A 27505-nucleotide genomic window follows, 5' to 3' on the forward strand; every position below is an offset into this window, starting at 1 on the left:
GGAGGGGACAGACGTGTGCTGAAAAGTGCACCTCACTGTTCCCTCCAGTGGAATTTGCATAGCTTCCAAGGCCCACGAGTGAAACACGGGGTTCCTGTGGAACTCAGGGCCACTGCTGGGGACGCATGGCGTAACTGGAAGCAGGGAATCGAACGGATGCTTGCACACGTGTGTGCACAGCCCCAGCACTCACAGTGCCGAGAAGCGGCCTGACCCTGGTGTCCGTGGGTGGATGGACAGATGTGGCTGGCTGGATGACGATTGCGGTTTGTGTGGACAGCAGGGTGTCATTCCACCTTAAGAGGAAGGGAGTTCTGACCCATGCTGCCACAGGGCTGAGCCTTGGCTGAAATGCACCAGTCACAAGAGGTCAACTGCTGATGGAGTCTACTTGTGTGAGGTTCCCAGAGTAGTCAGGTTCATAGAGATGGGAAGTACAATGGTGGTGTTTGTCACTGTCTCTCAGACAGGGCGGGTGGGTAGATAGGCAGGTAGATGATGGAAGGAAGGAAGGAAGGAAGGAAGGGAAGGGAAGGAATGCTGGCCGAGTCTGGGGAGATGGATGGTGACAGTCACCCATGGGTATGAACGTTAGTGCCACCTAGAAATGGTTCAGCTGGTGAATTTTGTTACATGTTCTCTGCCATAGTAAGACCCTTCCAGGGCCTCAGGCTTGACTTCAGTTCATCTGGTTGCATGTTGGTGGAGTCCTTTTGTGCACCGTCCACAGCAGGTAAGTCCTGTGGGAAGGAAGGGGCAGGTGTCTGCAGAACACAAGTTCATCTCCCTGAGCCTGGCAAACAAGAGCTGTGATGCCGGGTGGATTGGGGGTGGTGACTTCAGTTTACAAGGTGCGGAGGAGTCACCATCAGCCATGATCTTCGAAAAGGAAAGGTGTGTGACCCTCGGTGCTGGGCTCACCTACTCGTAATTCTTCACAGGCATTTGTGGAACCGTCAGCTCTCAGTGTTGGGGGGAAAGGCTGTTTCACTGTGGAATGGGATGATCACATCCTCTCCTGCAGGGCTTGGGTTCTGGGTTCAGAACTGCCAGGGGCTTCCTCTCAGCAGTTGGTGATGTCATAGGCTAAACGGATCGCTTAAGAAGAGTTAAATCTGAATTCTATGCAGATGTTCAAAGAAATGCAGGGTTTTTTTTGTTTATTTGTTTTGTTTTGTTTTTGACAGGCAGAGTGGACAGTGAGAGAGAGACAGAGAGAAAGGTCTTCCTTTTCTGTTGGTTCACCCTCCAATGGCTGCCGCGGCTGGCGCACTGCAGCTGGCACACTGTGCCGATCCGAAGCCAGGAGCCAGGTGCTTCTCCTGGTCTCCCATGGGGTGCAGGGCCTAAGAACTTGGGCCATCCTCCACTGCACTCCCTGGCCACAGCAGAGAGCTGGCCTGGAAGAGGGGCAACCGGGACAGAATCTGGCGCTCCGACCGGGACTAGAACCCGGTGTGCTGGCGTCGCAGGCGGAGGATTAGCCTAGTGAGCCAGAACGCCGGCCAGAAATGCAGTTTTATAATTGGCCCTTAGCACTACCTTGTTTTCCAGGTCCCTTCACAAGTTTGCTTGGAGAATGAAGGGGCTGGGTTTACATTGGCTCCTCAGTGACCCCATGTTAGCCTTTCTAAGTACCTGGGGCACTCAGAATCACCTTCCTTTTAAATCGCTGAATTCTTTTTCTATAATGCTATCTGTGATGTGAAAGAAAACAGCTTACTGGATACTTGTCCCGGTGAGCCTTTTACTGGATGCTTGTCCTGGTGCTCTGAGAGGTAACATGCTTCCCGATTGTTCTCTTTTTATTTTTTATTTTTAAAGATTATTTATTTGACAGGTAGAGTTACAGACAGTGAGAGGGAGAGACAGAGAGAAAGGTCTCCCTTCCGTTGGTTCACCCCCCAAATGGCTACAGCCGGAGCTACGCCGATCTGAAGCCAGGAGCCAGGTGCTTCCTCCTGGTCTCCCATGGGGTGCAGGGCCCAAGCACCTGGGCCATCCTCCACTGCACTCCCGGGCCACAGCAGAGACCTGGACTGGAAGAGGAGCAGCCGGGACTAGAACCCGGTGCCCATATTGGATTCTGGCGCCGCAGGTGGAGGATTAGCCAAGTGAGCCACGGCGCCGCACCCCCCCTGCCCCGCCCATTGTTCTCAGGCTGAGGCCTTCATGGTCCCTTCTTGCAGGAGGAAACCTGATCACTTCCTAAACACGCTGCTTCCCTTCCCTCACTGTTGAGGACAGTGGACCATGATTGGATGCAGGTGTTGGGTTTGTTTATTTGCTGTTGCTGAAGTCATGGCAGGAGAATGGCTTTAAAGGAAAGGCCAGCTTCTTAATCCGTGTCAGGTGCTGCTGGCTTGTACCAAGTCAAGGGCTGTCCTCTGGTACAGAGGAGTCCGGGAAATCGCTCAGGGCTGGTTGTTGCCAAGCAGAGGGCTGGACACGCGGGAATGCTGCCAGCACCCAGGTGTGCTGCGTGGAGTGAAGACGCAGTAGCATGGGAAGGAGGCATGCGCGTGTGACGCGAGTGTCTGCGAGCTCGTTTCCATCTGCTTGGGAGCCAGTATTGGGTTGCAGTTGCAGCTGAATTAAAAAGGAAATGAGGAAAGGCTGATCATGTGACACTGGTGCTGAGGAGACTACCAGCATCTGTGTTGCTTGGTTAAAAGTGAAGTTCTGGAGACGGAACTGTGGTGCAGTGGGGAAGGCTGCTGCCTGAGACCCTGCATCCCATGTGGGGTCCCGGCTGCTCCGCTTTTAATCCAGTTCCCTGCTAATGCTCACAAGAAAGCAGCGGACGCCGACCCAAGTGTTTGAGCCCCTGCCACTCACGTGGGAGACCATGTTGGAGTTCTCGCTCCTGTTCTGGGCCTTCTGCAGCCACTGCGGCCATCTAGGGGGGGAGTGAAACAACAGAGAGAGGATCTCTGTCTTGCTCTCCTGAACCTGTGTCTCTCTCTGTCTCACTCTGCCTTCCAAGTAAATAGAATAAATTGTTTAATGTAGTTCCTGTGACTGTAGCTCTCAGATCAGTCCTGATGTTATATGTTCCTTTTTTTTTTTTTTTTTTTTTAAGATTTACTCATTTATTAGAAGGCAGAATTACAGAGAGAGAAGAGGGAGAGATAGATCTTCCATGCTCTTGTTCATTCCCCAGATGGCTGCAATGGCCGGGGCTGAGGCAGGCCAAAGCCAGGAGCCGGGAGCTTCTTCTGGGCCTCCCATATTGGTGCATAGGCCCAAGGACTTGGGCTTTCCTTCACTGCTTTCCCAGGTGCATCAGCAGAGAGATGGGTTGGGGAAGTGAAGCAGCCAGGACTTGAACCGGTGCCCCTAAGGGATACAGGTGCTGCAGGCAGCAGTTTAGCCCAGTGCACTACAGCAGTGGCCCCTCCCATCCCTGGTTCATTTTTACTAGGCTGTGTACCTGATTACTGCTTCAGTGCACACTGCCATGATGAAGTGGGGAAGATGTGTCTTCTCTGGTGGGCTCTGTTTTTTTTTTTTTTTTAAAGATTTTATTTATTAATTTGAGAGGTAGAGTTACAGACAATGAGAGGGAAAGACAGAAAGAAAGGTCTTCCTTCCGTTGATTCACTCCCCAAATGGCTGCCATGGCCGGAGCTGTGCCTATCCAAAGCCAGGAGCCAGGTGTTTCTTCCTGGTCTCCCATGCGGGTGCAGGGGCCCAAGCGCTTGGGCCATCTTCTGCTTTCCCAGGCCACAGCAGAGAGCTGGATTGTGAGAGGAGCAGCTGAGACTAGGACCGGCGTTCATATGGGATGCTGGCGCCGCAGGTGGAGGATTAATTTACTGTGCCATGGCGCTGGCCCCCCCTCTGTTCCTTTAAGGAAGGTTATTTATTTCAGAAGCAGAGACAGACACATACACACACAGAGAGAGATGTCTTCCATCCATTGGTTCATTCCCCAAATGCCTACAGCAACTGGGGCTGGGCCAGGCTAGACCAGAAGCCAGGGCTCCCCCGTGAGGGATAGGGACTCTGCTTGAGCAGAGCCATCACCTGCTGCCTCCCAAGGTGCACGTGAATAGGAAGGGAGAGTTTGCCCTGAGGCACTCTAGTGCAGACTGCCGGCATCCTGAGTGTGCACAGCACCTGCCCCTGTGTGCTCCGTCCTTAGCTTGCTTCTGGAGTCTGTCTTCCTCTCCTCCTTAAAGACAAGTGCTCAAACCTAGAGCGACAGCTGGGGGTGACAGAGTGGAGAATGGGTATGGGATCACAGCCATCTGAAGGGACTCATGTTTGGTGAAGGGAATTTGCGGTATGGTAAGGCTGGCCTGCCTAGAAGGTTTCCAGTGGTTAGAAGAGGAAGTAGAGTTCGTTGAGTTTTTTTTTTTTTTTCTTTTATTTTTATTTTTATTTATTTATTTATTTAAATTTTTTGACAGGCAGAGTGGACAGTGAGAGAGAGAGACACCCTCCAGTGGCCGCCGCGGTCAGCCATGGGGTGGTCTCCCATGGGGTGCAGGGCCCAAGCACTTGGGCCATCCTCCACTGTACTCCCTGGCCACAGCAGAGAGCTGGCCTGGAAGAGGGGCAACCGGGACAGAATCCAGTGCCCCGACTGGGACTAGAACCCGGGGTGCCAGCGCCACAGGCAGAGGATTAGCCTAGTGAGCCGTGGCACTGGCCACTCCCAACCTTTTTACCATGGAACTTTGTCCCTCCAAGGAGGACAGAGTAGCCAGTCTTGTCACTGAGCCATTTTGTAATATGTGTATTTTGTGGTTTGCTTTAAAATATGGAGTAACTAAACATGAGCCTTCAAAAGAATTTGGTATTAAGAAGGCTCATATGGGTGAGCACTGGATGCAGCAGTAAAGATACCATGTCCCACATCATAGCACCTAGGTTCCGTTCTGGCTCCCGGCTCCCGGCTCCCGGCTCCCAGCTCCCGGCTGCAGCTTCCTGCTAATGCAGACTGAGGCAGCAGTGATGGCTCCAGTGGCTGGGCCCCCACCACACATGGGGAAGACCTACGTTGAGTTCCTATTCCCAGCTTCAGCCCAGTCCTTCCTGTTTGAGGCCTTTTGGGAGTGAACCAGTGAATGGGAGCTGTCTCTGTTTGCCTGTCTTTCTCTGCCACTCAAATAAAAGATTTCAACTCCGAGTTTTAAAAAAGGAAAATGACACATTACTAATAGGAAGAATCAAATAGGAAACAGGACTCACAGTTTTCCCGCCATGAGCTTCTGGTGGGTTTGTCATCACTGCCCAGGCCCAGGCCCATCATGAGCCCCTCTATCTTACTCGAACCCAGTCTGTTCTAGGAATTTGTTTGCCTTTTGAGTTCATTCATGAAAGAGTTACCTTGAACCAGGTACAGTTCTAGACCCTGGGTTGGGGAAATGGCCGAGCAGCCTGCGGCGCAGTCGGGTTCCTGTAGGCTTCACTCCAGGCATGTTGCAGGGATTTCATCCTCTGCCCAAGCTCCGGGGGATGCAGAGCGTGGCCTCTGGCTCCATCCTCCACTCTCCTGAGGGAGAAGATGAAGCCACAGGCAGGCTGAGTACATGGGTGACCCAGGGAAGCAGTGCAGCCACCGTTCATCTAAGGCCACACTGGGCAGCCGCAGCGTTCAGATGTCTTTTCTCACCCCTCTGCTAGTCCTTGTGCCCAGTCATCTTGAGTCATCAGCATTTGAGTGGGCAGCAAAGCCAGGCCCCAGCATGTTGGTTCCGCATCTGCCCACCCAGACGCTGCCACTTGGCTGCAAAGCCTGTGTGACTCGCCCTCTTCTGCTACGAGGACTTTGAGTGTCCGCGAGATGAGGGGCCGTGATTTTAATCATTCATTGAGCGGATGCATAAGGACGGAACCACCACAAATTTAGTAGCAGTAGAAAGTTTAAATTGATTTATATTTTATGAATCTCAGCAGCCTTCTCCATTCAGACTATTCCAGTGTGCATGTGTGGTGCAAATGATGGGTTCCGGCTGTGAGCAGGGCGTGGTGAGCACATGCCACCTGCCCTGCATATGAAGCCCCACAATGGAGACCCCAGTGCTGCTGTGTCAACAGTTGCTTGTGGGGTGGGGGCGGGTGAGGTGTTTTAGCCATTAGGATCCCAGGGCTGACCTGTTTCTGCAGCTTTGATCTTTGCTCCTGCCTCAGCCAATGACTGGAAACATGTTCAGAGATTTGGAGCAGTGTGGACTTGAGAAACATGACTCTGTTCCACTGGCCCACGCTGCATGTCCGTGGAGGCCTGCACTTTCCCCAGGGAATAATCTTGGAGTATTGGAATTGGGTGTGGGAAAAGTTGGAGAAGCTGGCTGTGGACCGCCTTATCGCACATCTGCGTGCCGAGCTCTTTGGCCTACCGTGGGGTGGAGGGAGAGAGGGCCACTGGTGGTGGCTGCATGCTGACACGATGGTCGTAGGCAGGAAACCAGACGTGGTGAGGAGCTGACCTGAGACCCAACAAGCTAGCCAAGGGCCTTGCTGGTGCCGAGCTGCAGCTCATGCCGGTCCTGGGCACCTGCCTGCGTCCCAGCCCTGGGGTGCAGCAAAGGACTCCGCCCCCAGCGGCGCACAGGGCCCTGGCAGGGCTTCCAGCACCCTTCTCTGTGACCCTGCTTGCTCTCCCTGTCAGAGCTGTGTGGAAGCTTTTTAGCTAGGTAAGGGCTGCCGTACGGCCCCCGTGGTTCAGGTGTGCCATGAACCCTTGGTCTTTCAGGCAAGCTGCACAGCGACTGTGCCTCTGGAAGGGAGCGATGCACTTGTCCCCTAGAGCTCCTGCCAGTCTGGGGGCGGAAAGAGGGGCAGAGGACTGCCGAGCTGCTGGCGGTCAGAGGGAGACATGGGACCTGCAGGCTGGGATCCGGTACAGGCGCCGGTTATGACCCTCTGAGGAAATGCACTCTTTTTTTTTTTTTTTTTTTTTTTTGGACAGAGTTTGCTCTCTCTCTCTCTCTCTCTCTCTTTTTTTTTTTTTTTGACAGAGTTAGAGACAGAGACAAAGGTCTTCCTTTTTCCATTGGTTCACCCCCACAAATGGCCGTTACGGCTGGCACGCTGCTCCAATCCGAAGCCAGGAGCCAGGTGCTTCCTCCTGGTCTCCCATGGGGTGCAGGGCCCAAGCACTTGGGCCATCCTCCATTGCCTTCCCGGGCCACAGCACTTGGCCATCCTCCATTGCCTTCCCGGGCCACAGCAGTGAGCTGGACTGGAAGAGGGGCAACCGAGACAGAATCCGGTACCCTGACTGGGACTAGAACCCGGTGTGCCGGCGCCGCAGGTGGAGGATTAGCCTAGTGAGCCGCAGCACTGGCTGACATGCACTCTTAGGAGACCTTTGATCCTGTTAGCGTCCGGGTCAGCCGCAAGCAGAGAGGCCACGCGGGGGTTCCTCCTCAGCTGCTCTCTGCCCCTGCCCCCCCCCCCCCCCCATCACAGCAGTGAGCTCCTTTGGAAACCCCTGACAGAGCTGCAGCAGAGATGGGCGCGCTGGCTTGGCTGAGTCCTTGCTCTGCCACCTCCTAGCTGTGCGATTCTACTGGTTCCTCCACCTCTTGGCTCCCTCCTTTGGTGTAAAATGGGCCTGGCACAACCTTGCGTGGAGGAGGTAGCTAGTTACCTGCTGTGTCTTGGGGTGTCTGTGCTGCTGGGCCTAACAGTGCAGGAATAATGAAAATGTCACTTTGGCATCCACCCAGAGTGTCACTGCGCCTGAAGGCTTTGGCCAACAACTTGGCTGCCAGGCTCCTTCCCTGCTTTGTGGCAGGGTGGGTGGGGCTGTTTCCCAGCTTCCCGAGCTGCACTGGGTGGGGGGCAGCTTGGCTTCCAGCTCCCCACTGGCGGGCCTGGGCCCACCTGGCCACACCCTTGACTGTGCTTGCACAGCTTCCTGGTCCTTACACGTGTAACATGCCTCGTGTGGTTGGAGATGGGAGGGGGCAGGAGAGCTTGGGGGTCCCTTGTTAAGTGTCCTGCTGAAGCTTAGAAACTTGATTTTGGGGTTAACTACAGATAAGCAGAGGAAACATGGGTGTGGAGACTTTGAAGACATATAAATATGCATTGGGGGCGGGCACAGAAAGTGCATTGCCCCATAGAGCTGCTGTCACTCAGGCCCACAGATAGCACCTTCACATGGGGGCACACACCCTTAACAAAAGGATGGCGCGCTCCAAGAACAGCACACTGGGCAGGGGCAGCTTGTGAGTGCCGTGGTGTGAGCTCACTGAGACCTGGGCAGGTAGCCCTGCACGCCTGGGCCTGCTGGTACGGCCTTGATCCCGCGCCACAAAGCTGCAGATACTTCCTGGAGTGAACACCAGGCAGCTGGAGCACAGCAGCACGTGTGTGAACTAAACACCGGCCTGTGGGACAAGGCTGGAAGTCCAGTGTGAGAGGTGAAGGGTGCCCCAGCAGCGCAGAGCACTCCCCACGGGCGGCACCTGCGGGGCTGGGAGTTGCTCTGGGGCCCGGTGTGGGAGGCCTTACAGATGGCTGTGCACTGCTGGTGGGCGTGATCCACACTGGACAGTAAGCTGCAGGCAGAAAGACATACTGACAGATGTGCTGGCTCACTTGTCAGATGTCCATAACAACCAGGGCTGAAGCCCGGAGCTGGGAACTCTACCCAGGTTTCCCATGTGGGTGCTAGGGACTTTCCGTTACTTGAGCTGCCTCCCCGGGGTAGGGAGTAGCAAGAAGAAACCCAGGTACTCCAAGATGGAATGTGAGTGTCCCAAGTGGCATCCTAACCAGTGTGTCAACCCTGGTCTCACTGTGACTTCCGCTTCATGACATTTTTCAAACTTTGATTATTTTGTTATAATGCTTAGCTTGAAGCGTGAACATTCTCTCTTTATATTGTTATTCTATAAGCTTTGTTTCTATTTTAAAACGGTTTTAGTTTTTCACACAAAGACTGAAACTTAGACACAGTGCACGTGTGTCTAGGCCTGTGCAGGTCAGTATCATCAGCATCATTGCCTTCGTTGCTCGTGTCTCGTGCTGCCGGGAGCCCTGTGTGGGCAGCAGCTGCAGGGAGCGGGTGCCTCCTGCGGGGCCAGTGCTTGTCGGCGCGCCGTTGGAAGACCCGTCTCAGGCTGCTCCACAGCCAGCTGTTCTCTCAGGAGTAACGGTGCTGAGTAATAATGCGTGTGCACATACCAGTGACACAGTTGCTTCCTGTTACATGCTGTGCCATGGGTGTGTGTGCACACCAGCTTCACCACCCACTCGTGACTAAGGCCTTGACCGTGACGTTGCAGCAGCCTTGACGCCACTGGGCCATGGGAATGTCTGAGCTCCTGTATCTTAGGGGACCGCTGTCACATGTGCTGTCTCGGACCGCGGTGTCCCTGTGTGCTGCCTGATTCTCACAGAAACCGTGTCTCTTCTGGAGGCTGGAAGTACACGGCCAAGGTGTGAGCAGGGCTAGTTCCCACTGAGGCCGAGGGTGAATGTCTCCAGGCTCCATTCTCTTTTGTTTGTTTGTTTTTGGTTAAGATTTATTTTATTTAATTGAAAGAGTTAACAGAGAGACAGGGAGAGACAGAAAAATTTTCCATCCGCTGGTTCATTTCCCCGAAATGGCCGCAATGGCTGGGGCTGGGCCAGGCTAAAGGCAGATGCCAGAAGCTTCCTCCAGGTCTCTCGTGGGTGCAGAGGCCCAGTTACTGGAGCCATCTTCTGCTGCTTTTGCAGGCGTGTTAGCAGGGAGCTGGTTGGAGGCAGAGCCCTGGGGCTGTTGCCCATGTGGATGCTGTAGTTGCGGGCAGTGGCTCACCTGCCGCACCGTGGCACCAGCACCCAGGCTTCACCTAGGACATCTGGTAGCCCTGGTACTTCTTGGCTGTCGACTGCTGACTTCTCCATTTGCCACTGTCACTCTACCCAAGTTTGCATTCTTTAATAAGAAGACAGTAGTAGCTGTGGATGGAGGCCCAGCCTAAGGGCTTCATTTTTTAGAGCATCTGTGAAGACCCCATTTCCAAAAAAGCTCCTATCCATAGATACTCACAGCTGGACTTCCATCTTACAGGAAATGCAACTCAACCCGTACAGAAGTTAAAGGTCGTTGACAGAAGAAAGTAGAACGGCCAGTACATACACGATTTTTCCAAACACCCGCCCCCAACCAAGGTACAAAGGGAAGGCGTGGAGGCAGTCCAGTGGAAATTGTATGGAATCAGTTCTGTATATAGACAGTTATTGAATCTCGCTGAACCTTAGTTTACTCATCTGTAAAGTGGGGGTGATGATTACCTTGCAGCGTTGTGGTGAAGCCAGTAAGATGACGCGTATGAGCCTTCATGAGCACGTATCATCAGTAATGGTAGTGGAGACTTGACACCCTCTGTTTTTGGACGCTGCTTTCTAGAGGCAGGCTTTGCTGGAGTGTGTCCTGACAGCGGGCTGCAGACGTGGCTGTCAGCATCGGGCAGAGGAGCACGGGCTGCTTAGATGCATGCGGTGCGAGTCTGAAATCTGAACTAGCAGCAGGAGGAACACTCGCTCTGTGAGGTGCCTTGGGGGAAGAGGGATGGAGGCCAAGAGGGGCGACAGCAGCGGAGCCAGCTGCGATGGCCCTCACGCTCCGGTGCTGTCCCCTGGCCTTGGGATAGTGGCAGGGGCCTGGCTGCTCCTGGATTACGGAGTGCTCGTCCTCGTGTGCAGTCAGGCAGACCATGCCCACCTCACATCATGCTGCCAGGGCTCGCTTGCTGTGTCTTGGGAGCCATCGGGACACCAGGGTTGCCCAGCTGTCTGCTGCCCGTGACCCACCTCTTGCCATCACAGGAGGGTCTCCCTCATGCCCTGCCCCTGCTGCCTCTGCCCCCAGGCACTGCAGTTACTCAGCCTTCTTTGGTGGCCGCCACCCCCACCACTAGTATGCAGGTGGTGCAGAATGTGTGGGGCTTGACCAGGATGGCGCAGCGGTGGGAGGCCTAGTCCTGGGGAGTGGGTGAGGATGAGCCGGGGTGACAGAGAAAGTGGCGGTGTGGAGGCGGCACTGCCCGCGGTTTATATTGGAGACTCTAATGCTCCCTAAATTCTGGTTTTCCAGAGAATAGTCTGTTCTACTGGTCGTTTTCCTCTGAAATGTCCCTTAATTTGTTTTTCATTCATCACAGATGCTGTGAACTGGACTCACACATCGTCTGCGCACTGTAGTGAGTCATTTATTCAACGAGTAGTTGTGAAAACATCTGTTCTGTGGGCTACCCTGGGCCAAGTGCTGCAGCCCATTCAGAGCCTGGAAGATGGGGGCCTGGGCCTCTGGGGAGCCTGAGCCGCCGTGGGTGGGTCTTGGTGCCCTGGGACCAACAGGTAACCCGGGACGTCTGTGTCCTTCAGCTGGGTGCCTCTACACAGTCCTGTCATGCACCTGGGAGTCGGGGAGTGGGAGGGGGTGTGGGTGTGGCCTCTGGGTGCTTGCACCGGAGCTGCAGGTGTGGTGGGTTCCTGGCAGGGCCTGGGTGAAGCGTCCTCCACTGCGGAGTCCTGTGCACCTGGGGACACTGCTGCTGCCTGGCCCGCAGCCCGATCCCGGGTCAGAAGTGCTGGTTGTGAGGATGAAGGTTTCCTAAAGCTGCCTAAAAGTTTATTACTTTAAAAATGACAACAAACACACGGGGTCTTTGAGAAGTTCTGGGGAAGAGGCATTAGGAAAAATCTGCACAGATTCGCAGTTGTTTTGGTGCTGTTGTCTTTGAGCGTCAGGTTCCCTGTGTGCACAGCACACAGCTGACCACGGACTGCGTGTTGCAGCTGGGACCTGCCTGCCTTCTCCGAGTACACTGTTCAAGATGGAAGACGCCACAGAGCCTTTACTGCCATCAGTGTTAGACTGTGAAGCCTGGTGCCGACCCTGTGTTCCCCTAGTAGAGAGCGGGAGAGGGAGGGAGGAGGCCTCGACGCCACCCCTGCAGGCTGCCTCCCCCAGCTCTTCCATGGCTCCTGTCCCTCCTGCTTTCACCTCTGTCTGCACCCATGCCTCTATCCCCCCGCTGCCTGGAGAAACTGGGCGTCTGGGGGGCCAGTGTGCCACCTTCAGAATGATCTGTGGGGAACTAGGCCGGAGGCGGGAAGGGGCCTTGCCCTGCCACCTGCACCCGGATGCCTGGTTCAGCAGATGGCACGGGGATCCTCAGAGTATTCCCTCAAAGGCAGACAAATGTCTGCTCCCCGCACCCCTTCTCAGCCACAAGGACTCGGACCCACATCGTTTCCTCACCTTGTTCTCAGGAATGTCAGGGAGTGTGTGCTCAGGCAGGTTTGAACTGCTTTGTGTTCCCCTTATGGGAGTCTCAGGGAGCTCACAGGTGGACGTGTGGCACTTCTCGTGATGCAATTTAAAATTTAGTTTACTTACTTGAAAACTGAGGTTTCCCATCCCAAATGCCTGCAACTCCCAGAGTGGGCCAGGCCTGAGCCAGGAGCCTGGAACTCAATCCAGGCCTCCCCGGTAGGTGGCAGGGGTCCAGTTATTGAGCTGTCATCTGCTGCCTCCTAGGGTCTGCTTTAGCAGGGAGCTGGATTGGAAGCAGAGGCAGGACTCAAACCAAAAACTCCCGTATGGGATGCGGGAGTCCCAAGTGGTGCCCTAGCCACCCTGCCAAATGACTGCTCCTTGCAAAATGTATTCTCTCTCAGCCCCCACTGCCTGGAGTATTTTAGTTCTCTTTCCAAATGCTGTGGACATTTTTCGTTTCTCAGCTCAGAGAGGGCATCCATCCCCCGGAAAACCCTGTCTTGCGTAAAAGAGGGCAGGCCTATGCCTTCCGTTTCCTCTCCCATTGTTCTTGGCTCAAGCCCTGGCCATGGAAGTGCGGAGCCGAGTGCTGGGCCACCCGAGCCCTCAGGCCATCTGGGACAGCAGTTGGTGTCTCACTGACACTTGGCATCTTCAGAGGCATGAGGGGCAGGATGCGTGCCCTGCCCAGGGATGTGATTCAGCGGGGTGGGGTGAGAAAGGGAAGCAGGAAACAGTAGGAGCATGCGTGGCGTGTGTTTACTGAGACGACCCTGCAAGGGTTCGACGGCTCTGCTTCTCAGCACCATTGTCCCAGAGACCCCCTTGCTGCCTTCTGTCTTCAGTGGCCCAGTTTCCTGGTGAGTGACCCCGGAATTCCTCTCCTCCTTGCCCCTGTACAGTGTGGGTGCAGGGGGCAGCTGCAGGCATGCATTGCCCGTTGTGCCCTCAGCCGTGTTCATGGGGTGCCCTTTCCTCCATGATCAATCTTACAACTGAGGTGGACTCCCTGAGGCTCACTGGGTGTGTCCTTGGGACTGCACTTGGCCAGCATTGCAGTTCACTTGGCATGAAACGTGTGGTGACCATAGCATTGCGCGGGGGCACTAGCTGAGCTGTAGCCTGGGCCTTCTTGCTGTCCACGGCCAGCCGTCGTCATCCCTGGGCTTTGTCCAGCCCCCTGCTGGCTCCAGGGTCTCTGTGAACCCCAGCTCCTCCCTGGGTCTGTCCCTGCTGGATCCTGAGCCCGTGAGGAGCCAGGGCTTCACCTTCATGGAAAGGGGGCTCAGCTAAGAGTTGCTGGAGAGATTGAGGTCTGCTTCTGTAGGAGCAGGACACCGGCTGCAGCCAGTGTGTTCCCCGAGAGCACACAGGGCTCATTCGGTGCCCCACGGGCCTCAGGGTTCATTCGGTGCCCCACGGGGCCTCATTTGGGGGGAGCAGAGGAAGATTGCCAAGTGTTAAAGCTGGTGTTGGAGAGGAGCGTGTGTGGTGTGCGGTGATGGCTGCCGAGTTGCGGATTTCGGCCTCAGTCCCCTCAGGTGAAAGCGGCCCCCTCGGGCTGACCGCTGCCATCGGGAGGCCACGTCCTCACTCGTGCCTGCGCCCAGGGACGGTGTGGCTGAGGCAGTTGTCTCGGAAGCCCGTGTATGTCCTGCGTCACGGGAACAGGTTCCAGTGCCCAGGTGTCCTGGCGCTGTGGTCAGGACGTGTGGCACTCAGGGGGCTGAGGGGAGCAGGACGCTGTGCTGTGTCGTGGGGGTGGGGGTTGCTGTGGATGCAGAACTCCTCGACCGTGGCGTGGTGGGTTTCTTTAAAGCATTCTGTATTGTAAGAGTGGCAGGTGGATACACGCACAAAGGTCTCCATCCACCGGTTCACTTCCCACATGCCTACCACAGCCAGGGCTGGGCCAGGGCCAGGAACTACATCTGGATCTGCCCTGTGGATGGCAGGGACTCAAGTACTCAGGCCTTACCTACTGCCTCCTGGGTGCATCAGCAGGGAGCTGGGTCAGAAGTAGAAGAACTGAACTCCAGCCAGCACTCCACCGTGAGATGTGGGCATCCCCGGTGGCAGCTTCACCCGCTGCAACGCCGCTTCCGGCCTGTGGTCCTGTCTGGGTCTGTGGTGGGCAGTGCAGAGGTGGCGAGAACGCACACACCCTGGAGAAGCAGAAGTGCCCGGGGCATGTCTGGGGACAGGGAGCCCCAGACAGGACGGCAAGGGCCACAGGCCATGGAGATGTTAGCGAGGGCTTTCTGTGTGCAGATCTGCCTTAGGAAAAGACGGTCTGAGACGAGCACAGTGGAGCAGGGAATGGCGTGAGCTCACTGCCCTGTGTCCTGGGGGGCTGCACTGGCACTTTCTAAGATGGCCCCCTGTGGGGAGCCAGGCACAGAGCACACAGACCACTGTGTTTTTCTTATAATTGTAAGTTAACTCCCTGCCTCTCAGACCCCCATGAGGATGCTCACTGTGTTCTGGGACATAAAACCTGAAGTCCACGCGTGGGTGTTCATGAAACGTGCCGGAGAACCTGCAGGTGCCTGTGGTTGTCTGGAATCGTGTTGGTGTGAGCGGGCCCGGGCCCGGGCCCCTGTGGTTGCTGCTTCCCAGGGTCTTGGTGGGTGAGGTCTGTGCTCTGCAGTGAGTCTCGGGCCATGCTGCCTGCTCGCGAGGCTGTGCACACTTACCCAAAGCAAGGGGCGTTTCTTAAAGAGCCGCTGAAATCTTGTCCAGCACATTTTTATTTGAAAGACTTGCTCGTGGGCCGGCGCCGCGGCTCACTAGGCTAATCCTCCGCCTTGCGGCGCCGGCACACCGGGTTCTAGTCCCGGTCGGGGCGCCGGATTCTGTCCCGGTTGCCCCTCTTCCAGACCAGCTCTCTGCTGTGGCCAGGGAGTGCAGTGGAGGATGGCCCAAGTGCTTGGGCCCTGCACCCCATGGGAGACCAGGAGAAGCACCTGGCTCCTGCCTTCGGATCAGCGTGGTGCGCCAGCCGCAGGCGCCAGCCACGGCTGCCATTGGAGGGTGAACCAACGACAAAGGAAGACCTTTCTCTCTATCTCTCTCTCTGTCCACTCTGCCTGTCAAAAAAAAAAAAAAAAAAAAAGACTTGCTCGTTAGTTATGAATAAAGGTTGTCCGGCAGCAGGTGTGTGGACTTGAGGGGTGAAACCCGAGGCACACCTGAGAACAGGCAGCAGGGAAGTGAGGGCCTGGCCTGAGCCCCTCCAGGTTTGCCTTTTCTGGCCTGTGCTCTGTCACTCTCTGGCTGCAACAGGTGACACTGATGGGAGTGGACGCCACTACTGCTCTGTGGGGCCAGTCACTCCGTGCTGTGGGTCTGGGGCAAGATGGCACGAGATGCCTGTGGAGGCTCAGGACAGGACCTAGTACACAGCCAGCATCTGGCTACTGATCACTGACCCCATGTTCCCTGCCTCAGTGGCAGGCCCTGTCAGAGCTGGCCTTGGGCCATCGGGTCAGTTCTCCAGGCTGTGAGCGCAGGCAGCCGGTTGGTAAGGGACACAGAGGATGGTGCTGTGTGCTGCTCAGGGCGGCGCAGTCTTCCTCTGGTGGTCCCTAGCAGAGCCCCCTGCAGGTGGTGGGAGTCAGGCTGGCAGGCCAGGTCCATGGTCCAAGGTTGCAGGGAAGAAGTGGAGCCACCAGTGTGATGGCTGTTGTCAGGGTCCCTTTGCCATTCAGAAGGTGCCAGTGATACCCATTTGAGTGCTCTGTCCTCTTTTCCAGGAACAAGTCCACTGCCAACGGAGACTGCCGAAAGGACTTCCGGGAGCGGAGCCGCAGCCCTATCGAGCGTGCCGTGGCCCCTGCAGTGAGCCTGCATGGTGGCCACCTGTATACGTCCCTCCCCAGCCTCAGCATGGAGCAGCCCCTCGCGCTGACCAAGAGCAGTGTGGACGCCAGCAGGCCAGCAGGCCTCTCGCCTACCCTGACGCCCGTGGAGCGGCAGCAGGTAGGCCCCGTGCAGGACACCTAGAGCCAGTTTTGGTGGAATGGTGTCAGAGAGCGGGACTAAGCTGGACAGCCGAGCATGGGAGCAGGGTGGGGAGGGGATACCAGGGCCCCACCCCACCCCTGCCTGGGCCTCACTGCTCAGGACCACTGGCCTGGGATGACACAGTGAACGCCCAGGCTTGTGTCCACGCCACACAGTGGAGCTGGGTTAGGAGTTCCGTGCCTCCCTCTGCGCATCAGCATTGGAGTGGTGTAGGTCAGAGGTCAGTGGTGGCAGAGCTTACTCATTCATGCGGGTCAGATACTTGTGCCTGGCACACACACACTCTTAAAGATAGGCTTCCTGGGAGGGAGGAGACAGCTGGTCTTGTGAGTGGGGTCTGGGCAGCTGTGCAGAGATGAGGAGGGTGGACGGTGATGGTCAGAAAAGCAAGGAGACAGTCTGCCTGCTTCTGCACAGAGACATGGTGGACACCGGCGGTTTGATGCGCAGCTGCCCACTCTGCAGGGGAGCCCAACCTCACAGCCCCCTCTCCTTGATTTGTTCTTTTAACACAACGATGCGGATGCCTGCTGCACAGGGTCTCGTGCTGGGAGCCTGGCAGGCACGCTGTGTAGCAGAGGCGGCTGCCGTGTGGTCATTTGGTCACCTTGTGGCGACAAGGGTGCTGGTTTGCTCTGATCAGACAGAACTGGGGCTGGGTTGTCGCCACCATTCATTTGCTCATTGTTCACTTGTGTCTGCCAGGCCCTCAGCAAAGCTCTGGGGATCCTGAGATATGGAAGGGCTGGGAGGGAGCAGCTGTGGCCCCTGAGCGACATGGAGTCCCATCAGGAAAATGGGTGCAGGAGGAGGGTGTCAGGCTCTCAGGCCAGGGTGAGTGAGTGGAGACACCATCAGCCAGGGCCCAGAATGTGCAAGCCATGGGGCACTCGACAAGGAATGGAGATCTTCGCAGACTTTAGACAACATCGGCAGTTAGTTTGTGGGATGTTTCCCATGAACTGTCTGGGACGTACGGATCGCCTTGGGAAGTGGTGCAGGACCCAACTGGAACCTAACTTCCACGACTCCATGTGTAGCCTTTGGGCTGTGGTGTCTGGGGACGTGGCCCTGGCAGCCTCCCAGGGTGGGACAGGTTGGGCACGGGGTGGCCCTGTCTCCCCTCTGGGCTTTCTGGCCCGACTGCTTCCAGGAGGTGGTCAGGCACCCGGGTGTGTTGCGGTTGGGTGTTTGTCATGGCTGCCCTGTGAAGGCACTGGCTGGTCCCTGCACACAGCCTGCACTCTGTGCCCTGGGGCCCTGAGTTGAGGGGATTTCTGGCCATGGAACATAGTGGAGCAGGCACCTATCCCAGCGGCACTGGCTGCTGGTTGGCCATGCTGCCCTCGCTTCCTAGCCCTGTGCTGAGCTCTTCCCTGCACCAGCAGGTGTGGGCGGGCCCGCGTGCTGTTCCTGGGATACAGACGTGGGGTCCACAGCCCTGCTGGCCAGCCCTCAGAGGTTCCTCCGTTCCCAGGACACAGTCCCGTGTTGGTGCTGGTGGGGCGCATGCGCCATCCCAGACGCAGCTCCGAGCAGGGACATGGAGCCCCAGCAGCGCTGTGCTCAGATCCCTGGGAAGTGGGACCAGCACACTCCCAGCAGGAAGTGTCGCCCGTTCCTTTTTTTTTTTTTGGACAGGCAGAGTTAGAGAGAGAGAGAAAGGTCTTCCTTCCATTCGTTCACCCCCCAAATGGCTGCTACGGCCGGTGTGCTGCGCCGATCCGGAGCCAGGTGCTTCCTCCTGGTCTCCCATACGGGTGCAGGACCCAAGCACCTGGGCCATCCTCCACTGCACTCCCGGGCCACAGCAGAGAGCTGGCCTGGAAGAGGGGCAACCGGGACAGAATCTGGCGCCCCGACCAGGACTAGGATTAGCCTAGTGAGCCGCGGTGCCAGCCAACCCGTTCACTCTTAAGGAGAGGACAAAGAAAGCACGAGGGTGGCCTGGGCCAGGAGGAGATCCAGGGATTGTACACCCGGGGCACCTTGGGATCGGAGCCGTCAGCCAGGGTACATGGTGGGAGTGCAGATGTACCGTCCTCGGCACTGTCTGGAAGCCTGAGTTGTGAATGTCTGGCTTCCCCTGGGTGGGGAAAGGAGAGGGGGGCACCCGGGTGCTGAGCATGTATGTCTTGGGGGGGAGCTTCTGTGACACTACCCCTCATGCCCTGTCTCTCTGACACAATCTGAAGATGAAGAAGCATGCAGAGAGTGGCAGACTGTGGACTGTCCCCAGCGCCCAAGGTCAAGGTTCACCAAGGAGGGCCCCGCCCTGGCCTGAGCAGGCTGGGCAGTGGCAGGACCTGATACTCTTTGCTGTTGGCACCTGCAGTCCCAGGGCAGGCCGGGTGTGGGTGCTGCGTGGCTCCTGAGGGCTGCAGTTCAGCCGTGCTCACCTGAGGGTGGTGTAGCAGCCGCGGGGCAGGCTGGGCGCGGGCTGCCAGCTTCAGGTACAAGTGATAGGCATGGCTGCCCCCCAGGTGAGGGGCACACCTCAGCCCTCGCCATGCCCCCCTGCCTGTCTCCCACACAGAGGAGGGGGAGTTGAGAGCCAGGGAGCCCGTGACCAGGCCGGCCCGCCTTTTAGTCCGTTGCCCTTGTGGTGCCACAGGGGCTTGGCTGACGCAGAGCCGCCGTCCCCCCACCCTCCTGTCTGCCTGCTGTAGAGGAGAGGGCTGCAAGGAAAGCCCCTCCCTCTGGTTGGCACCACCGTCAGCCTCGGCCCTGGTCCTCCCTGGTGACTTGCAGTGCGGAGTGTTCCCATCTTGGCCTCCGGCGTCACGGGACGCTCTGACTGATGCCAGGTTCTTACTGGCCCAGCACTGCGCCCGGGGTGGGGCTCAGCTCCATGGTTCTGGGCCTGCTGAACCCGCAGCCCCGGAGGGCTTCCTGGAAGCTGTTTCTGGAAGGGTCAGGGCAGAGCAGCCTGGGGCAGTGGGTGGTCCTTGCCTCCGTCACAGGGCCTTTGGGCACCGTGGAAACGGCTTGAGCTGGCTTCCCCAAAAGCCCCACACCAGAGTTGGCAGGCAGGTACAGGGTGGTCCCAGGGACAGAACAAGACACTCGGGGGCCAGGCCACTCCAGGACCCTGAACAGTGGGAGCGTGGGCCTTCCTCTCACCTAGTGAGGAGGGGACACACCGCTCTCTGCAGCCAGGCCTTTGTCCATCACTGAGGACCGTCGCTGCTCAAACATCCGTCCGCCGGCTCTCCCTCGGAACTGCTGTTGCTTAGCAGTTAGACTCCAGTTCTGAACAGAGGCACAGATGGCTCCCCAGGGGCAGCGGGCTGGGTGCCTGGGGAGCTCACCGAGTCTTTGTCCTGCAGAACCGGCCCTCTGTGATCACCTGCGCCTCTGCCGGCGCCCGCAACTGCAACCTTTCACACTGCCCCATCGCGCACAGCGGCTGTGCTGCACCCGGGCCTGCCAGCTACCGGAGGCCACCCAGTGGTGAGTGCTGGGCCACTGCCCATGCCCCCCAAGACCCCCGGGCCCCACCGTTACTAGTATTTGATGCCCTACCTCCTCCCTGAACCTGCGCCTCGGCCTGGCCGCGAGCTGGTGCTGACCGCTGGCCCACTTCCCCTGCAGCGGCGGCCTCCTGCGACCCAGTGGTGGAGGAGCACTTCCGCAGGAGCCTGGGCAAGAACTACAAGGAGCCCGAGCCGGCGGCCAACTCCGTGTCCATCACTGGCTCCGTGGACGACCACTTTGCCAAAGCTCTGGGTGACACGTGGCTTCAGATCAAGGCGGCCAAGGATGGCGCGTCCAGCAGCCCCGAGTCAGCCTCACGCCGGGGCCAGCCCGCCAGCCCCTCGGCCCACATGGTCAGCCACAGCCACTCCCCCTCCGTGGTCTCCTGAACGGGGCGCCGCCTCCAGTGACCCGCGGATCTGCATGGTTTGCCAGAGCTTCGAACAGTCAGTGCTTAAAAAAAAAAAAAAAAGAAAAAAAAGAAAAAAATGGGGGTGGGAGGGGGGAGCGGGCTGGTTTATTCGCAAAAGCCGCGTTGCTGGGATGACTGTTCTGTTCTGTTCTCGCTTGGCATTTGTTCGTGGGCCTCGGATACGACCGCAGGAGCGACGTGGGAAACTGTCCTCCTGCCTCCTACCAAAGAAACCTCCGCCCGGCCCGAGGAGACGCGCCGCCGCGCACGCTCCGCTCTCACCGTCCGAGGGCAGGGCGTGTGTGGCCGTCTACTTGAAGAGAACTGTCGGGTCTGCTTTGCACTACGGAGGAGGACGCCGTGCGCGCTCCCCGTGTGCGCGGGTCGGAGGCGCCGTTCCGTGCAGGCCGCAGGCCTCCTCCGTGTGGACGCCGGGCGCTGGCGGCCGACCCGCACTCCGGCCCGGGCCTTGATCTTGGTGCGGTGTCCGGGCAGCAGAGTGGCCTCTCTCGAGAGTTGCAGCCCGCAGACTGACTGCTGGTCCAGTTGTGCTGAGAGACGCGTGGATCCCTGCGTGACCCCGGGCGCCCCACGCCGAGACATTCCTGACCCCACCCCGTTACTGCTGCGTCTATTACCGTTCGCTGAACTAACAGCTACTAACGAGAAACGAGGGCGCCCCTGCCGGACCCCCGCCCCTGCATGAGAGAGCAGGGACACGCGGGGTCGCTGGTAAACCCAGGACAGGGCCCGCGTGGGGCACCGGGAGGGGCCGAGCTCCCGCTGCGGTCGCAGGGCGGCTGCAGCCTTCCAGAAAGCAGAGCCACACCCGGCTGCCCGCACGTCTCCCTCCCACCCTCCTGGGCTTCCAGGCTTGGGCATCCAGGCCCCGGGTCTTCTGTAGGAAAAATGCCGTTGCGACCCCTTTTTTATATAGGTAACTAAGACCATCATTACGCTGCGCGTAAAGAATGTACAGACATTTGTAGGTATTTTTGAAGAACAATTAATTTGTTAATGATATGTAGCTATTTAATTTCCCCCTTTCCTATTGTAATCATTCATTTTGTTTGTCGTTTGGAAAAAAAAAGTTGATCTTTTTTTTACCGTAGATGTCTCTGTCCAGTGCAGGAGCACAGGTATCTGAGAACACCGCGTCTGCATTCATAGCCACTAGTTTGTTACTGCTGCAGGCTACTGAGCGTCCCCGGAGCACCCCTGCCGGCCAGCTCTGCGCGGCTGTCAGTGGAGGGGGCGGCGGTGCTGGTGGCCGGGCCCCAGCGCACCCACCTATCTGGGATAGGCGGTGCCCAGGAGGGGCGACAGAGGAGCAAACCCTGCACCCTTCTCTGTGTGCGCACCACGGCCTCGGGAGGCGCTGCCCAGAGCCGAGCCCGGTGCGTGCTGCCCCGCCCCCTCTACATCTGTAATATACCATTCTCTGTGGCCTGTTTTTCCTGGAAGAAGAAGAAAAAAAAAAGGTTTGGCAGGCCATCTTTTTTTTTTTTTTTTTTTTTTTTTTTGTACTTAAAAGTAGCCTTAAGAACAATAATAAAGTGCTCTTAAACCACGGCCTGGTTGTGTGCGCTGCAGGAGGGAGCGAGGAGCGGCGTCCCTGGTGCCAGAGGCAGCCTGGGCTGGATTGGGCTTGGGTTCCAGGGAGCGCCTCGGGCAGGGTCACCACGGGTGCCAAGGACAGGCTACCTGGGTTTCCACACCCGGCTCCAGAAGCCACCACGTGCCCTCTGGCTCTCAGCACGGAGTGCCGTGGGCGGGGGAGGTAGCCTATAGGGCTGCAGCTTCTCCCCGGGCCCTGAGTGGGGGGCACGGATGCACACCCACCACTAAGGACAGCTGGGAGGTCTGGCGTCACTAGGCACCCTCTCCACCCAGCGCTGAGAGGTGACTCAGAGAAGGGCAGACCCAGCGTGGGCGGGGAACCTAGCAGTGCGGGGGCTGAGGGTGATGCCCCCCACAGCAGCTCCCACCAGGAGCTTTTCCGCTGGGCCCCTGCCCCTGGAAGCTTAACACACACCCGTGACAAGAAGCGAAGAACAGTGCGTGGTGGAAGCTAGCCCCAGATCAGTGGCGAGACCAAAGCCAAGGTTGTTATTGAGTTCAGAGCTGGCGGAATGAGGAGCCATGAAACGCACAGCACCTCTGGGTGGAGGGCAGTGGAGTCCTGGGGCGGGGCAGCAGCTGGGGCCGACGACAAGCGCTCCTTGGTGGCTGTCTCGCACTCAGACGGTCTCCTCGTCGCTCATGTCCCAGATCTGTGTGGAAAAGTGGAGACAGCTGCGATACGGAGACAGCCGAGGTGCAGTCACCCAGAGCTGTGCAGGTGTCGAGGGTGCGGGGCATGCCTGCACGGTGAACCGGATCTAAGAGAAACTCCCCAGGTAAGCGACCCAGCCCGTGCAGAGCGGGGCGCGCCTGCACGTCATTGTCACCTGGCTGTGAGTTCCCCGCTCACTGGGCCGCTCTGACCTCTATCTTAGGTGCCAACACTAAGGACTCAGGCAGGACCTGGTGAGGTCCAGCCAGAGCAAGCCTGCTCCACCTGGCTGTAGAGGGTCTGGGGTAGGATCTCAAGTGTGTGTCCTGGGGGGAGGGGACACACAAGGTTCCTCTGAGACTGACCCCCCCTGGGGCAAGCACGGGGATGCCACTATGAGGGGAACAGATGAGCGGGACAGGTCCTCGACAGGAGACCCCGCGGCGCAGGCGGCCAGGGCAGCATGCAGGTCTCTGGGCCCCGCATACCCTGGCCCCGTGGACCTCCACCCTCGGACGGGTTGCAGCGACACTGGCCTGGCCGCGGGGAGAAACGCTGTGTGTACCTGAGGCAGGCCTGGGGAGCCGGCGGGCCCGGTCAAGGTAAATACTAACACCACTCTGGCTTTGAAAGTCAAGGAAGTGGCAACAGCGAGAAGCAAGTTTGCTTTCTCCGAGCCAGGGGTGGGAGTAGGGGGCATCCCGGTTTTGCACAAGCTCAGCCGTCTCCGGACTTCACACGGGGCTGTGAGATGGAAATAGCAGCGCGCGTGCCCAGGGCCCCAGACTCGAGCACAGAGCACCGCCCCTGAAGCCCGGCTCCCTGCGCACCCACCTTCGGTGTGGGCCCTCTTGGCTCTCCACGGCTGAGTGGGGGGGAACCCTGGTCCCTCCCTCTCCGTAGTTCATGGAACACAGCCGTGGAGTGCTCCGTGGGCGGGCGACTTGCACTTGCCACACCATGGGGGCAGGCAGCATGGCCTGGGCTCATGCCGGAGGAAGGGGCTGGCGCTGGCTGCAGTGGTGAGGGGCAGAGGGCGAGCCCTGCAGAACGCGGCCCTCTACAGACCGCCTGCCTGCCTCCGGGGGGGCACTAAGCCCAGGCAGGGCTGACGGGCAGGTGGGGGTCCTGCAGTGATGCGTGTTCCCAGCTGGCCAGAGGCCAAGCCAACAGGGCCACCCCTTGAACCCCCAAAGCCGTGAGCTGCGGGAACCCTTCCTCTACTGAGCGAGTTTCCTCAGGGAACACCTCGTTGCCAGAGAAGCCAACGGCATCATCCGGTTAGAACAGGATGTGGTGAACATGGTCAAGTGCACAGGACACAGGAAATGAGCCTCCAAGCCAGTGCCGCCACCGCCCCAGCATGACGGCTTTTCCTGGTGACCCTGGAAGCTTCGCGGGGTCTGGGATTAAGCAGAAAAGCCTGGAGGCCTGAGCAGCGAGAGCGGGAGGTGGGGAGGTGAGCGCGGGGCAGAGGGGCTGACTCCAGGGCTCACCTGCAGAGCCACGGGAAAATGGAATGCCTGTGGTAGGTCACCTTTTGTGTTAGCGGAAAGAAAACAACTGATTTTCTGAAAATAAACACAGGCATCATCCATCTGAAATGATTTCACATGCCTACGAGAGGGCTGGGTGTGCACGGAGCACACACGGGCCCCTGACCCTGGAGTCAGATACATCGGAAAAGCTAAATAACCAAAAACGAGCAGCCACGGAAATCGGACCTCGCCAAAATCAAAAACGCGTGTGCTCTACAGGCCACGCGCAGGAGGGAGCTAACTGGCTTCCGTCTGGAACACAGACGTGTTCCGCTCGCTGTGGCACAAGCCTGCTCCGCTGCCGACAAGCACACGACGAGACCCTCGGACATCCTCACGTCGTTCGCTCCGCACACCCCACACGGTGCTGTCAGGGACGGGAGTGTCCGGCAGTTCATTAAAGAAAACAGAACGTGGGGCTGGAGGCGTGGCGCGCGGGTGGGGTAGGCCCTGCAGAGGGCCCCGTCAGCCACACGGAGCCGAATGGAGCTCCTGGCTCCAGCTGGTGTGGCCGGCTGGGCAGTGAACCCGCAGGTAGTATTGCTCTTTCCCCTCCCCCCTCCCCGTCACCCTGTCTTTCAAACTGAGCTCTTGTTAAAAAGCTTTAACGTGGCGTCCGGAGCTACCACATGCAACAGCTCGGTCGCCCGAGAAATCAGAGCAGACGTCCACACCAGACTGTCCGTGTGGACGTCCCTCGCATCACCGCCAGGAGTACAAACATGGATGCTGGCGGCACCTGTCTACCCGCACGCCTGCCTCCCCTGCACCGCCCTTGCCGGGGACACGGGATCCCAGCTTTCTCTGCCTCATCCCGCCACGGATGGCCAACGTAGTTCCTTCTAGAAAGTCTGCTCCGTGTACTGCACTCACGGCAGGGGGAGACCCGAGGCCCGCCCCCTGCCTTCACAGCCCGGGCTGGGCTGATCAGGGTCAGTGGCTGCCCCGGGCCTACAGGAGCTGCACTCCCACGTGCAGCTCCAACACAGCACGGCTGGCAGCCGCCAGGGTGCCCCAGTCCTGCTCCTGGGAGGGGACCCTGCCCTCATGGACAGAGGTGGCGCCCCTTCCCTGCTGACCCCCCAGAGCGGGGGGCCCAGAGGCACGCGCGGCTGGACAGTGTAGGCGCTGGCTGGCAGGGGACTTGCCCTCTCCCATGATGCCTCAGAGCAGGATGAGCTCCATGGGATGCACAGGGCATTTCGTCGCGGGGGCGCGGGCTGAGGCTGGGGGGGCCAGGGGCCGGGGTGGTGCTGAGGGGGCCTGGTGGCTCCCCAGGGAGTCACATATTCCGAAACAGAGCTGAGGGCCCGGTTAGCCCCACGCCACACCCTCAGCTCTCGGGCTCGCTCCTCAGGGCCGCCCCCAGCCTGTTCTCACTCTGTTCTTGCAGTGCCCAGAGGCGTGGCCTGCAGACGGAGACGCGGGGTTAGGGAGCTGGGGCTCCACCCTAGGGGCCGCGCAAGCAGGCAGCTACTGGCCCTTCGTTCTAGCACTCAGGCCGGCCAGGCGGGCCGGGGAGGAGGGGCATGGGGCTGGCGCTCAGCTTGGCTCTGCCATGGGTGGTCTGCTCCAGGCCCTAAGGCTGGAACATTCCAGTAGAAATGCCAGAGGACACCCCCCACCCCCCACCCCAGAGGTCTCAGGGAGAAACCTGAAGGGCGGGTACAGGGAGCAGGGCTGGGCCAGGCGGCAGGGTGGGGGCTAACCCAGGCCTGGGGCGGCAGGGCTCCCACCAGGTAGTGGCCAAAGCAGAGGCACGGAGGCGTCTGCCCAAGACGGCCATGCATCTGGGCACAGCCGCCCCCTCTGACGCTTCGGAGTCCTGTGGTGGCCGGGACACGGCGGCAGTGACTGTCGCTGAACGGTCAGCAGGCCCAGGAGGCCGAGGGAGGAGCAGGACTCGGCCTTCTGACAGAGGACGAGCCAGTGGCCATGCTGGGGTCCCCGGGCGCCCGGCAGCTCCCCCACCCGGCAGACACGGAGCCGCAGTGCGCGGTCCCCGCCTGGCAGCGTGCAGCCGGCCACCGGCGTGAGGGATGGTCTGTCAGGAGGCTCTGAATGCAGCTCCCAGACCGCCAGGCCGTGGGGAGCCGCCGCCTCCGGGCAGCCCAGGACCCACCTGGGCTGGGGTTGTCTGTTCCAACACCAGCAGGGATCCCAGGCCACACCGACCGCATCTCGCGTTACCTTGGCGCTCTCCTGCCCACGCCTCGATACACAGGCCTCTGCAGAGCCAGCCTCTGCCTGCCGCCACAGCCCCGCCAGCTCGGGCCAGACGGGCCGGCTCTTCTGGCTGCCACTGGTCTCACACGCCCTTGCCTCCATGAACGGCCTCGGCCACGGAGGACGGCCGGGCCAGCGCAGGTGCAGGCGCAGGGCACGCGGCTCCGTGCTGCCCGCACTGCTCCCGCCCGGATGCCGGGAAGCGTGGCCCTGCGCCGGGCCCTGGGCTGTGCACTGGCCACTGCTCGGGCCTCAGCGCAGACAGGAGAGGGCACTTCGTGCTCTTCATGAATGTTTTCTAAGACGCATTAAAAACCACGCAGCTTCTGCTCCAGTCTCTTCCGTGCCCGTTCCCTGCGCAGACAAGCAGCAGCCTGCGAAGCTCACAAGGCTTCAGAAGAGCCCCGCTTCCCGGAGTCACCGCACGGACCCCTCCCAGCGACTCGCCCCGGGGGCTCGGTGCTCAGGCGGGCTTCTCTCCCGAACCATCCCCCGGTCAGCCCAGCTCACACGGTCCACAAGGCCGAAGCAAACCCGAGAGGAACCAAAAGCGGGGGACGTGCAGAGCGCCTGTGACGCCGCCCTTGAACCTCACTCTCTCCCCCATCTCTGCTGCGGGCTGCAGCGGGCATGGCTGCACCCCGACAAGAGCCCGCTCAGAGCTGCCGTCTTCGTTGGCACGGGGCTTGCTGCGTTTAAGTGATCGCTCGCCGTGACGCCAAAAGGCGCCGGGCGAGGAGGGCTGGGGGCAAACGGCTCGGTGCGCCCCCCCCGCCGGCAGCCTTCAGAGCTGCCCCTGCATCGCTGCCCCCGCTCTGCCCTGGGTGCCCTGCAGGCCTCTCCCTGAGTCCTGCCCGTCCAGGCTGGGGCTCACTCCCTCTGTGCCCGTCGGTGACGCCACCAGGGCTGCACCGGAGCCAGGACCAATGCTGGAGGCGGGGAGGCCACAGGGACACGAGGACGAGGCTCAGGGCCTCCGCGGTGCTCTGCCTGCGCTAACAGAGCGACCTGTCACCCCAGGCCTGTGCCAGCCACGCCACACACGCTGCCCAGACCCTCCTCAGCCCCCAGAGAGGCCCCGACCTTCCGCCACTCCACCTGCCCCAGGCACCTCGGGCTTCCCCGGCCTCCCCGGAATGCCAGCTCCTGAGGGTCGGCACCCACCAACGTCCCATAAATCCCGGCGTGCGGCCGTCAGCGAGTCCTCCGCAGACGGCTGCAGCGAGCGGTTCAGGAACAGGCCGCCGCTTGGCTCCACTCCGCCTGCGCCCGTCTCCTCCTCACCGTTGTGACTTGAGCACCTGGGGCCGAGG

The 27505-nt window shown here is 59.2% G+C and overlaps 2 protein-coding genes across 15 annotated transcripts in view; one reads left to right on the forward strand and one right to left on the reverse strand.

Annotated features, from left to right (window-relative positions):
* The window catches only part of VGLL4 (vestigial like family member 4), a 192996-nt gene extending 171271 nt beyond the window's left edge, over positions 1-21725 (forward strand). For 5 of the 7 annotated variants that reach the window (XM_002713048.5, XM_051851714.2, XM_051851713.2 and 2 more), the window contains 3 exons: positions 15994-16219; positions 19594-19717; positions 19859-21725. In XM_002713048.5, coding sequence (XP_002713094.1) covers positions 15994-16219; positions 19594-19717; positions 19859-20130 — 622 coding nt within the window. In that variant the 3' untranslated portion in view covers positions 20131-21725. Of the gene's footprint in view, positions 13099-15993; positions 16220-19593; positions 19718-19858 lie in introns of all 7 variants that reach the window. The other 2 variants (XM_070051110.1, XM_070051111.1) reach the window with 1 other exon arrangement.
* Positions 21726-22218: 493 nt separating this feature from the next.
* ATG7 (autophagy related 7) overlaps positions 22219-27505 on the reverse strand; it is a 221684-nt gene continuing 216397 nt past the window's right edge. For all 8 annotated transcript variants that reach the window (XR_011379654.1, XR_011379656.1, XR_011379655.1 and 5 more), the window contains one exon: positions 22219-22426. Coding sequence is in view for 5 of the 8 variants with exons in the window: in XM_070051104.1 (XP_069907205.1) it covers positions 22394-22426 (33 nt within the window). In the remaining 3 variants the exon portion in view is untranslated. The remainder of the gene's footprint in view (positions 22427-27505) is intronic.

The sequence above is a fragment of the Oryctolagus cuniculus genome, chromosome 10 (assembly GCF_964237555.1).
Source record: "Oryctolagus cuniculus chromosome 10, mOryCun1.1, whole genome shotgun sequence".
NCBI classification, from domain to species: Eukaryota; Metazoa; Chordata; class Mammalia; order Lagomorpha; family Leporidae; genus Oryctolagus; species Oryctolagus cuniculus.